Source organism: Pseudorca crassidens, chromosome 6, assembly GCF_039906515.1.
Source record: "Pseudorca crassidens isolate mPseCra1 chromosome 6, mPseCra1.hap1, whole genome shotgun sequence".
NCBI lineage: Eukaryota > Metazoa > Chordata > Mammalia > Artiodactyla > Delphinidae > Pseudorca > Pseudorca crassidens.
The window spans coordinates 32,633,913-32,646,933 of record NC_090301.1 but is presented as its reverse complement, the minus strand read 5'-3'; the positions used below and the strand labels follow the sequence as shown (position 1 = coordinate 32,646,933).

General features: G+C 33.1%; 1 protein-coding gene across 3 annotated transcripts in view; it reads left to right on the top strand.

Annotated features, from left to right (window-relative positions):
• Nucleotides 1-13,021, top strand: part of NBEAL1 (neurobeachin like 1) — a 176,273-nt gene that overhangs the window by 80,999 nt on the left and 82,253 nt on the right. For all 3 annotated transcript variants that reach the window (XM_067740941.1, XM_067740938.1, XM_067740939.1), the window contains 8 exons: nt 2,961-3,129; nt 3,586-3,719; nt 4,197-4,356; nt 4,463-4,565; nt 5,160-5,316; nt 6,818-6,976; nt 8,434-8,593; nt 11,405-11,493. In XM_067740941.1, the coding sequence (XP_067597042.1) occupies nt 2,961-3,129; nt 3,586-3,719; nt 4,197-4,356; nt 4,463-4,565; nt 5,160-5,316; nt 6,818-6,976; nt 8,434-8,593; nt 11,405-11,493 (1,131 nt within the window). The remainder of the gene's footprint in view (nt 1-2,960; nt 3,130-3,585; nt 3,720-4,196; nt 4,357-4,462; nt 4,566-5,159; nt 5,317-6,817; nt 6,977-8,433; nt 8,594-11,404; nt 11,494-13,021) is intronic.

Here is a 13,021-nt window from a genome sequence, read left to right as displayed (position 1 = left end):
ATGCCATGAGCTTAGCAGTTTTCATAAGAAAAATATGCTGCCCTCGTTAATAGCTCCACTTTTAAGGTATTTAATCCCTAAAACTGTGTAACAGATTTCAACCCCTCAGAGACTTCTTTGATTATCCCTTTTCTCCTATATCACATTCGTCTCCTGTCCATCAGCTTTAAACAAACTTAGATCTTTCCTCTCTGAGGTTAAAGATGAGTAATTTTTCCTCTTCTTCATAACCCCGTCTAGCCATTATATCTTGTCTGCCTTTTTCATGTGCCTCATATTTATGTCTTAGCTGGATGTAATGTCTTTGCTTCTATTTAAAGTCCTCTACTTATTTCCCAAGATGGAGTTAACTATTCTTGTCAGGAGTGCCTATAGCAGTTTCTATTATTTCACTTATCATGGTGAATAGTTAACTGTTTGCTTGCTTGATTCTCCAGTAGTCCTTAAGAACTTCAAAGGAGGGAACACTGCTTTTTCCCCCAGTGCCTGGCACAGGGATACATAATAACATTGTTGACTGAGTGATTAAACTAGTAAAGATTATTTGGGCTAATGTGAAAGTCAGAGATATCCTATTTCTAAAATACAGGATTTCCTTAAAAGATATATTAAATAGAAATTACAGCCTAAGTAAAATAAAAATAAATATAAAATATAGTTATACTGGAACTTGCTGATAAATCAGCAAAACAACAACAACAAAACTTTTGTCTTCTAGTCATTTAATACCAATAAAATATGCTTATTGTTTCAATGAACAGAAATCATTAGGATAATTCTTCTATGTAAAAATGAATCCATAAGTTTGTTTTAATCTCATGTTATTCATGTGGTATAAAGCTTTTTTCTCTTTGACTTTGAGATAAGAACACCTATTCTTACCTGTTAGCATAGTAAGATTTATGACTTGTTTGCCAATTTGTAAGTTTTTTCAATTTGAATTTTATTGTATTTATTTTTATACAGCATGTTCTTATTAGTTATCTATTTTTTACATATTAGTGTATATATGTCAATCCCAATCTCCCAATTCATCCCACCCACCCCCACATACCCCCCCCCACCCGCTTTCTCCCCCTTGGTTTCCATACGTTTGTTCTCTACATCTGTGTCTCTATTTCTGCCTTGCAAACCAGTTCATCTGTACCATTTTTCTAGATTCCACATATATTCGTTAATATACGATATTTGTTTCTCTTTTTCTGACTTACTTCACTCTGTATGAGAGTCTCTAGATCCATCCACATCTCTACAAAAGACCCAATTTCGTTCCTTGTTATGGCTGAGTAATATTCCATTGTGTATATGTACCACATCTTTATCCATTCGTCTGTCGATGGGGATTTAGGTTGCTTCCATGACCTGGCTATTGTAAATAGTGCTGCAATGAACATTGGGGTGCATGTGTCTCTTTGAATTATGGTTTTCTCTGGGTATATGCCTAGTAGTGGGATTGCTGGGTCATATGGTAATTCTATTTTTAGTTTTTTAAGGACCCTCCATACTGTTCTCCATAATGTCTGTATCAATTTACATTCCCACCAGCAGTGCAAGAGTGTTCCCTTTTCTCCACACCCTCTCCGGCATTTGTTGCTTGTAGGTTTTCTGATGATGCCCATTCTAACTGGTGTGAGATAATACCTCATTGCAGTTTTGATTTGTGTTTCTCTAGTAATTAGAGATGTTGAGTAGGTTTTCATGTGCCTCTTGGCCATCTGTATGTCTTCTTTGGAGAAATGTCTATTTAGGTCTTCTGCCCATTTTTTGATTGGGTTGTTTGTCTTTTTAATATTGAGCTGCATGATCTGTTTATGTATTTTGGAGATTAATCCTTAGTTGAGATAAGGACACTTATTCTTACCTGTTTACATAGTAAGATTTATGATGTGTTTGCCAATTCGTAAGTTAACTTTTGATGTCATGTATAAGATTGGTTTTGTAAGGATAGTTTTATGGATTACTTATATAGAGAAAGCTGATTATTTGTGTTATACATTATACTTGAAAATCAAAGCAGTCTTTGTTGCCTTGAGTATAGATATGTAGAAATCAAAAAGGAACAGAATTATCAAGAACAAGACTATTGCTTTTTTATACTGAAGCAAAATCAAAGCCAAAAAAAGTTAAATGACATGACAACTGGGGAAAAAAACACTTCCCATCCAAAATTCTAGTTTACTTACTGTAAAAAGCCTTTAAAAATCAATATGAAAAACAGGCAAAGACTATGAAGAGGTGGTTTACGGACTTAAGGTATGTAAACACGGCAGTTCAGAACATTTTAGCAGTTAATAATAGCTAATCTTATATAACACCCATTGTATGTCAGGCACTAAGCACTTTTCATGTATTAGCTTATCTCATCCTTGTAACAACTTTACAAAGTGGGAATTAATATTATCCTCATCTTACAGATGAAGAAACTGAGGCTAGGGGAATTAGTAACTTGTCTAAGATACTGAATATATTTTGTTAAGCTATCCAGAATAGTCAGTCACTTTGAACTTCAGTTGAAGCCACTCACTCCACCTTTTTTGTAAACTTAAAGTAGAGGAGTCAGTCATATTTGTACTGCAAATACATTCTTTTTTTTCATGACTTGTTCTCCTGTTTGTTGTGACTAATTGCCTTGTGACAGTTGTTACCTCTTATATCACTAGTGTTACGTTGTGAAGTCTACTTATGGGGTCATGTTTAGATTGCCTATGTTGGGAATTCGTAAACTTGGGAAAACAAAGGTGTATTAAAATGGTCTGGCCTTGTCTCTTGAGTATTGATTTTGGTGACCCTTGAGGCTGCTCTTTAAAGCATATACCTGTACAAGGGTTCCTTTAGCTTAGGCCATCATATACTTTACTTAAAGGTTTAGCAAATTGTAACCTCATACATGCTGTGTAGGTATTAAATGAGAAAATTGCCTGTGTTTTATAAGATTAAAAAATTGTAGTTTCCTCTTTCAGGACAGCATAAACTGCATAGGTGGAGTAAATGTACTTTTTCCTCTAATGGAACAAATCAGCCACTTTGGTGAAGGACAGATTCCTGAGGGATTGAATGAAAGCACAGTTCCTGAACTGATAACACCTGTAGAAGGAGATTGGGTGGTATTGAACTCCACAAAGGCATCAGGTATTAAGCTGAAATTAACGTGAACTAGTCATTGAGAAACTTGAGAATTAATTGAAAGATAGATTGAAATGTCTTGCTACCATGATGAAGAAACTTAACCATTTGTAGCTGAAGTAGTCCATCCCTAATTTTACTAATGGAGTTCAGAAAGTGCATAATACTTCAGTGAAAACACTTAAGATGTTGATTATACTCTTGACTATCCTTAGTTTGTACTGTTAGCAGAAATCGGACAACATTGTTAAATTTATGGTAGAGAAAATATTTACATGTTCATATAAGTATATAATATGCAGTCACTGATTTCTCTGATATTTATGTTCTGCAAGTGACCTTTGGATGCAAATTCCTGAACCAAATTCCTTGTTTGTTATAATATGCATATGATATAGAACATGTGATACAAAAGTGATTAGCATAATTATGATAATTAATGACATCTTCACAAATCCACAGAGTCAAGACTAGAGAGAAATTTAATTGCAACATTTATCTTGATTGTGAAACACTTTATTCAAAGACATCCTATTAACCAGGACAATCTTATTCACTCCCATGGAGTTGCCATTCTTGGTGCCTTACTTCAAGAGGTGAGCTAGTCTAACGTTATGTACATGTGACTGATGATTGTAATTACCAGTTAGTGTTGAGGTTTTTTTCTTTCCAATAAATAAATATATATATATATATTTTTTATTAAATATATTTTTTAAATTATACTATTATAGCTTAAGTTATATTAATGGATATAATTTATTTCACAAGCCGCTTTTTAAAACTTGAATCACCTTATACAAGAACTACATATCTTACATAACAGTGTATAATCTTTGATATAAGGACCTTGTGTGTTAACTTTGGTATTTGGGATATTTCATCATTTAAAGACACTATTTTAGGAATATGTTCTAGAGTTACATCAGAAAAAATAATGTTTAAATTGTTTATATTTTTCTAACCAAGCGTTTTATATTTAGTAGATGTTCTGAATTAATCATTTCAAATTATAGCTTAATGACAGTTATTTAAACTGAACTTTACAGAACCCTCTTCTATTTGGATTTCAGGTGCCAAGCACCTTGATGGATGTTAATGTATTGATGGCAATTCAGTTACTCATTGAGCAGGTATCATTAGAGAAAAATATGCAGCTCCTGCAACAAATGTATCAGTATTTACTCTTTGACTTCCGTATTTGGAACCGTGGCGATTTTCCCTTTCGAATTGGTGAGAGCAGGCTGTTGGATAAATTTTATAGTTGTTTTAGAAATGTATTACTACTTATGTGACTTTATTTTAGGTATATAATTGAAGAGTGAACTTTCTATTTTAGGTCACATACAATATCTTTCCACCATCATCAAGGACAGCAGGAGAGTTTTCCGAAAGAAGTATGGTGTACAGTTTCTCCTAGATACACTTAGGATTTATTATGGGTATGATATCCTTATTCTTTCTCAGTTTGATATTGTTTCTGTTACTTGATTGGAACATCTAGATTGTTTATTTTCCAGCAGTTCTAATACCTTTAACTTCAGAGAGCCAGGATGTTGTGGAGGTTAAAATGATGAACAGTGGATCACATACACTGGGTTTGAATATTATGTTTCATTAATTGTCTAGCCATAGGCAACTTAGTCACCTTTTCTGTGCTAAAGTTTTCTGCTTTGTGACAAGGAGATAATAAAACTGTATGACTTTCTATGGTTGTTTTGAGGATTAAATTAAATGAATTAATAATGTGTAAAGCACATAGAACTGTGTCTGCTACATAGTATTGCATAAATATAAGCTGTTTTAACCATTTTTGTCTTAGTATTGCATAAATATAAGCTGTTTTAACTATTTATGTCTTTGTCATTGCAACTCCTAACTTCAAAAGGTTTTCCTTAAAAAGAAAAAGAAGCCAAAGATTCTATGAATTCTAATAATTACATGGAAACAACTTCTTTTAAACTATGAAATCTTTTATATATAAAAGTACAAAAATATAAAAATTTCAATTCTTGCCCATTTACTTTCTCTTTCAGGAGTGATTGTAAATATAGTGAGCTGTCTCTAGATGATATTCGAACAATAAGGACTTCTTTGTATGGACTAATTAAATATTTTCTGTGCAAAGGCGGAACTCATGAAGAGATACAAAGTATTATGGGTTATATATCTGCTATCAATGAAGAAGAACAGGTATTATGCTCTGGATAAATCTGTTATTACTTTTTAATAATTAAGTTGCTATATCATCTTCTTTTAAACTTACATGTAATATAGCATTTTAAGAGTAAAATGTTTATAGTGTCACATATAATATTATTAAGCAGTTAAAGAGGTAAATTTTATCTCCTAACTGAAAGTTTAATAAAATAAATGGCAGTGTAATAAAACATTTATTTTCTAGCTAATAGTAAAATATTAGCTAGAAAACAGTATGTGGAAATACTTGTCCTGGCAATTCTGAAATCTGTTTTCGTAGGCCACATGATGTATATTTAACTGTTATCAAAGTTACTAGGCAGATTTCTAACATGAATTTTAATATATCATAGGTTCATAAAAATTTTGCATAAAGAGTAAATTATAACTGTATTTCTATTTTTAAATACTTCTATGTACACTATTCATTTTTACCTCAGAACTACCCTTTAAGACAGTGGTTCTCAATGTATGGACCCACTTACCTGGGAATTTTTTAGAAATGCAAATATATGGCCAAATCAAGCCCTCCAGGTGATTCTGATGCATGGTAGAATTTGACCACGGATACAAAATATACAGACCAGGAATTACTCTTCCCATGTGCACATTTGGAAATAGATGTTCAGAGAGATTAGGTGACTTAAAAAGTTACACAGCTGATATACCTGGAAAAATAACCCATGTGTATTTACTGCTCTTTCTGTGCTCTTTCGGTATACCACTCTCAACACCAAATCTGAGCATCCTTAATTTATGTTGACTCAAATATTTTGCCCTCTATCATGATATATGCATTGTGTACTCAGTGGTTATTATAACTTCATAATTGGTAATATATAGAAGAGTTAACTTAGGCTATTTCCTTATAGGGTTGAACTACTTCAAAAGCTTCTCATATTTAGAATAATGAATAATCATCTTATTTCATGATAGCTGTATTGTCACCTGCTATGATTCATTGCCAATGATATTTTCTTGGTCAATTTAGTCAAACAATTATTTATTGAATACTTTTATTATACATATACATAGAGTAATACTAGATATTGTAGGTATTTAATGATGAAAGAATTATCATTTTTAGCCTAATGGAGGCAGGGATAGATAAGAAATGTTTATAAATAATTATGAAGCAAAAAAGAGTATGATAATATCTATAAGAGAAATATGAAGTCCCATGAGGTTTTCACTGGAGAGTGTTACATGTTGAGGAGACTAGGAACGGCTTCATGGAAGAGATGGCTTTTCATATGGACCAAGCAGGATAGGAATGGTTCAGCGGGTGAATGTGAGTAGTGAGAGGATATACAAAAGGAAATGGAATAAGCCAAAAGCCTAATGGAGGAAAGGCAAGGAGGGTTCAGAAGACATCAAATAATCCAGTTAAGCTAGAACATAGGGTATAGAGGACTTAAATAACTATTTGTGGTTTATGACTTTATTTATGCTTCCATATATGAGTGTGGTTGTTTGTGTTGCTTAATTTTAAAAGCTTTTTGGAATTTTGGACATACTCTTCAGTCTCCTACGTACCAGCCCAACTAGAGGTCAACTTTTCTTACTGCTGTTTGAACCAGGAAATGCTGACATACTTTATGCCCTGCTCTTAAATCAGAAATACTCTGACAGACTAAGAGAAATCATTTTTAAGGTACAAACATGTCTTAAGAGTCTTTATATTTGGGGACATTTGTGGGTGTATGCATTTACATGGAACATATCCATTCTATGAATGTAAATTCTTTTTTTCATGTCTACTTCCATCTAGTTTTAAATTGTTCAGTTTGTTTTGATATATATTTATCATGTTTTTGTTGTTTATGTATTTTAAAACTAATTATATTGTAATCTTATCAATAATTTCGGTGGAAAATCTACTCTGCCATACTAATGTAGAACCTCTTATCCCCCTTTTGACTTACAGTGGGTCTATGTGTCAGATTATACTAAGCTTATTTAGCATCCACTGTTTATCAGGCACTAAACCCTTTTTATATATTAGTTTACGTAGCTCTTGCAGCAACTTTATGAAGTGGATATTATTATTATCCTCATTTTACAGATGAAGAAACTGAGGCAGAGAAATTAATAACTTGCTAAAGGATGTAGGACATATTTTATTAAGCTATCCAAAATATCCCAAACTTTGAACTTCAGCTGAAGCAGCCCACTCCACCTTTTCGGTTAACTAAAATTAAAGAAGGCAGTCATATTTCTACTGCAAATACATTTTTTTTTCATGATTTATTCTCCTGTTTGTTATGCCAAATTGCCTGTGACATTTGTTTCCCCTTACATCATTAGTATGACATTATAAAGTCTACTTGTGGGGTCATGTTTGGATTGCCTATGTTTAGAATTCTTAAACTTTGGAAACAAAAGTGAATTAAAAGTGGTCCTACATAGTCTCTCTTGAATATTGGTTATGGTTGACCCCTGAGGCTACTCTTTAAAGCATCTGCCCACACAGGGTTCCTATATGGAGATTTAATGTTATTTCTTCAAAAATGGCCTTGCAGGGGTTGTTCATGATATTATTTTGCCAAGATTATCCTTTCCGTATAGACTTTCAGAATCTCACTTTGTAAAAGATTGATCTAACTCCAAGAAGTATGGGGTTACTAATTCATTCTTCCATTTTAGCATATGGATAGGTTGCTTCACAAAGTATTTCCTCGTTGTTGAAAATTATTTTGACAACTGTCACATAAATGGATTACTAGATTTATCTAGAAGTATCTTTGTTTTCTTTCAGAGCACACCTTTGTTCCTCTTGCAAGCTACAGGATTTGTTTCCATCTACACCGTAGCCATTAAAAGAAATTTTTAAAGTATTCCTTTCATCTACCAAAAAATTTATATAAACTAGGGTTTTAAACATATTAATTATTCAAATGCAGTTGCATTTCAGTCCAGTTCATTTTTAAATTTATTTTTTAATGATAGCAAGATAATGGAGTGTTCTTCCCTATTTAGTGCTATTTTTTTAATACTTGAGGAATAAAATGATACTCCAGAAACATTGTACACTAATATTTATTCGATATTAACCTAAGTGACAATTGTTCTTAGTTCTCTATATTGAGAATATATTACTGTTGTGACCAGGTTATGGAACAGATGTTGAAATGCACGAACGTTTATGAACGAAGTAAACAACGTATTCGGCTTAGAGAAGTTGGCTACTCAGGATTAGGTCTCCTTCTTAATGAAGCACCTGTTAATACTTCTCTCATTAAAAGTCTCACCAATCAAATTATAAATACAGGTATGACTAAGGCTAAAATATTGATACATTTAAGAAATGTTCTTCATAGTCATGTAATTCTATTTGATGGCCCTGAATTTTTTTTTTCTTCTGAAATTCTTTCTTCTTTTCCCCTCTTCCCTCAGGTTGCTTTTAAAATTACCTATTACTTGATTCAGCAGGGCTTTTCTTGGGTACTGTTTCAAATGTACCTTTGTTGTTTTTGTCTCCCCGGAGCATAGCATAGTACCTTACTTGGTAGGCCTTCAGTAAATGTTTATTGACTGAGTGATTAGTAAATAATTCAGTCTATGTAAAACGAAAAGGACATTAGAGAAAATATGTACAAGATATTCTTTTTCCTTTCAGAGCTTAAATTCTTAAAGGGAAAATGAAAACTAATTTCAGATATTCATTTTTGTTTCTAATTTTGCTTTTATGAACCTTTTTGTAAGTAGTTCCTACAAACTATAAAATTTTTGTCAGATGCTAGGGGTTCAGAAAGGTATCAGATAAGGTTCTTTGTCTTGAGTGGTTTATCATCTCATTGAGAAGACATGTACATAAAAAGATAAATACAAGTATAAGATCCAAGTAGTATCAACAGTATGTTCAGGCAATCAAAATAAAAGAACAGCTTTTTAGGGTTTAGTCAGGAAGATGTTAAACATTCTAAACCTATTGGTTTTGTAAAATTTGAACATATCTACAATTCCTATTTAAAATGAAACAATTATTTCTGCGTTTATATGACTATTACATACAGTTCTTTCTTTGAGAAAGAAGAAAGCTGGAGGCATCACACTTTCGGATTTCAAACTATACTACAAAGTTATAGTAATCAAAACAGTATGCTGCAGTATGCATAAAAATAGACACATAAACAAGTGGAACAGAATCAAGAGCCTAGAAATAAAACTATGCGTGTACAGTCAACCAGTATTTGACAAGGAATCCAAGAATACTTAATGGAGAAAGATAGTCTCTTCAATAAATGTGATTGGTAAAACTGGATATGCACTTGCAAAAGAATGAGAATGGGCTCCTGTCTTACACCACCCACAAAAATTAACTCAAATGGATTAAAGACTTAAATGTAAGAACTGAGCTGTAAAAATACTAGAAGAAAACATACGGGAAAAACCCTTTGACCTTGGTCTTGGCAATGATTTTTTGCGTGTGACACCAAAAGCACGAGCAACAAAAGTTAAAATAAACAGTGGGACTAAATCAAACTAAAAAGCTTCTGTGGACTTACCTGGTGGCGCAGTGGTTAAGAATCCGCCTGCCAGTGCAGGGGACACGGGTTCAAACCCTGGTCTGGGAAGATCCCACATGTTGTGGAGCAACTAAGCCCGTGTGCCACAACTACTGAGCTTGCACTGTAGAGCCCATGAGCCACAAGTACTGAGCCCGCGCGCCACAACTACTGAAGCTCACACGCCTAGAGCCCATGCTCCACAACAAGAGAAGCCACCACAATGAGAAGCCCACTTGCCACAACTAGAGATAACCTGCACACAACAGTGAAGACCCAACGCAGCCAAAAATAAATAAATTTATTTATTTTTTTAAAAAAGCTTCTGCATAGCCAAAGAAACCATCAACAATATGAAAGGGTAGCCTATGAAATGGGAGGAAATATTTGCAAGTCAAATCTGATAAGGGGTTAATATCCAAAATATATAAGGGATTCATATAACTCAATAGCAAAAAATCCAATTAAAATATGAGCAAAGGACCTGAATAGACATTTTTTCAAAGAAGATATGCAAATGGTCAACAGATGCATGAAAATGTGCTCATCATCCTTAATTATCGGGGAAATGAAAATCAAAACCGCAATGAGATATCACCTCCCTCCTGTTAGTTTGGTGGTTATCAAAGAGACGAGATAATACGTGCTAGTGGTGAGGGTGTGGAGAAAAGGGAACCCTTGTGTGTTGTTGGTGGGAATGTAAGTGGTGCAGCCACTATGGAGAACAGTGTGGAGGTTCTTAAAAAATTAAAAATAGAACTACCATATGATTCAGCAATCCCTCTTCCAGGTATATATCTAAAGGAAATGAAATCATATCTCAAAGAGGTATGATCTGCAACCCCATGTTCATTGTACCATCATTCACAATAGTCAAGGCATGGAAACAGCCTAAGTGTCCATCAATAGATGAATGAATAATAAAGATGTGGTGTATGTATATATATATATATATATAAAAAATGGAATATTAGCCATAAAAAAGAAGGAAATCCTGCCATTTGCAATAAGAGCCTAGAGGGCATTCTGCTAAGTGAAACAAGTCAGGTAGAGAAGGAAAATACTGTGTAATCTCACTTACATGTGAAAAAAAAAATTGAGACAGGGTAGGTTGGTAGTTGCCAGAGTTGGGGCAGTGGGGGAAACAGGTGAAGGTACAAGGGGTACAAACTTCCAGTTATAAGTAAGTTCTGGGGATCTAAGGTAAGCATGGTGACTGTAGTTAACAATACTGTATTGTATATTTGAAAGTTGCTAAGAGAACATACCTTAAGTGTCCTCACCACAAAAAGAAATATAGTAACTATGTGAGATAATGGATGTGTTAACTGACCTTATTGTGTAATCATTTTGTAATATATACATGTATGAGATCATCATGTTTTATACCTTAAACAGTGTTTTATGCCAATTATATCTTAATAAAGTTGGGGGAAAAAATAAAGGGCATCTGTTGTTGACAGCAGGAAAAAAATAAAAATGAAATGATTGTCAGCCTTTATATATAACTATTACCACAGTTCTTTCTCTGGTTTTCTCTAGTATTTAATTTTAACTTTTTTTTCCCATCATAGATCCTGCTATTAATTTCAAAGATCTGTTATCTGTGGTATATATATCTCACAGAGCACGTATAAATGTCAGGGTGGTCATCTGCAGAAAGGTTAGTAAACTTTAAAGATGTACTTTAAAAATTGCAGTATCGTTGTATTGTGAAGAACTTTTAGATTGAGTATTTTTCACCAGATATAAGTTTAATATCTTTTATATGACATAATTTTATAGTTTCCTTTTTTGAGGTGAATTAACTTTATATAATCATAAGAAATCAGCATATAAATTTGTTCTTCTTAGCCATACATGAGCTCCTGGAAATAATGCCCTTTCCAGAGTCAAAAATGTATTACCAGAGAATATTTTCTTTATTCAGAACCTTTTGTTGTGACCATTTTTAATGCAAACACCATATTTTAGAGTTTCTGAATCTCTTAACCTTTGTGGAAAAGATTTTCTGTAGTTTGTTTATGAGTGTATTCCAACAATGATTTACCTTCAGTCCACTCATTTAACCTCTAAGTTGACGAATTGTTACCCCATGCGCTTCTTCCTGATTATATCCTTCTCTCTCCTCTACTGGCAACCACTGACCAGTCTAGTATTTAATTTGCTTCCTTGTTTTTCTTTTTAGTTTTACTCCCTAATTATGTCACAGTACCTTTCCATCAGTAAATCTGGTTATGTCTTTCTCTTTAACAGCTACGTAGTTTTTTATTCTATGGCTATTCTATAAAAGTATTATCTGGTTCCCAGCTGATGGACATTTAGATTGTTTCCTGTTTTACCATATTAACAAACTTGTGTTAGGAACATTTTTTTACATTTGTCTTTACCTATCCATGGTAATACATATGTAGGACATAATTCATGAAATGTAATTTTTCTGTCAAAGAGTATTCACATTTTACATTTTAATGGATTTTGCCATGTTTTCCTTGAAGCAGGTCATGTAAATGGATCCTTTTCCTTTCAGTGTGCAATTAGAAACCTCTTTCAGTACAGCCCAGTTTTTATTCATTATGTGTTTATAAAATTGCTGTAAAATAAGTCTGAAAATTTTAAAGTCATGAAATCATGAAAAGTTTCTTTGCCAACCAAAGGGTTAATATGTTCAACTTAGTTAATGTGTTTAAAATTGCTATTGTGCACTGCTACAGTAAAGGTAGCTCACTGATTGATGGCATTAAGTGAGGAAAGAAACTTAACGTGTCATCATGACTCACTGCAACTCACTGCTTTCTATATCAGCATCAGTGTACATAAGAACCATTAATTTTGAAATCTGTACCAACATAACTCATTTCCTGCTATGAAATTTGTCAGAGTTAGAAATTCTGATAAAAGAGATACTCTATAAACACTGGGAGCCAAAGTTCTTTTCATCTACTTAGAAGTTTATTGGCTTTGTGATTAAAATGTCTTAAAGATCTTAACAGCATTTCTGATAGTGTTTGAGAACTTGTTTTTATCCAAAAAATGTGAAGTCAGTTGGGATACTAGAGATCATACACATTGCCATGTAAATGTCTACTCTTTAATTTCAGTTTCTTATTCTAGCTAAATATCAGCATCCATCTCATTGGAAATAGTTTTCTGGAATTAAAGTTCAGTTCTTGTTTTGTTTGTACCATGTA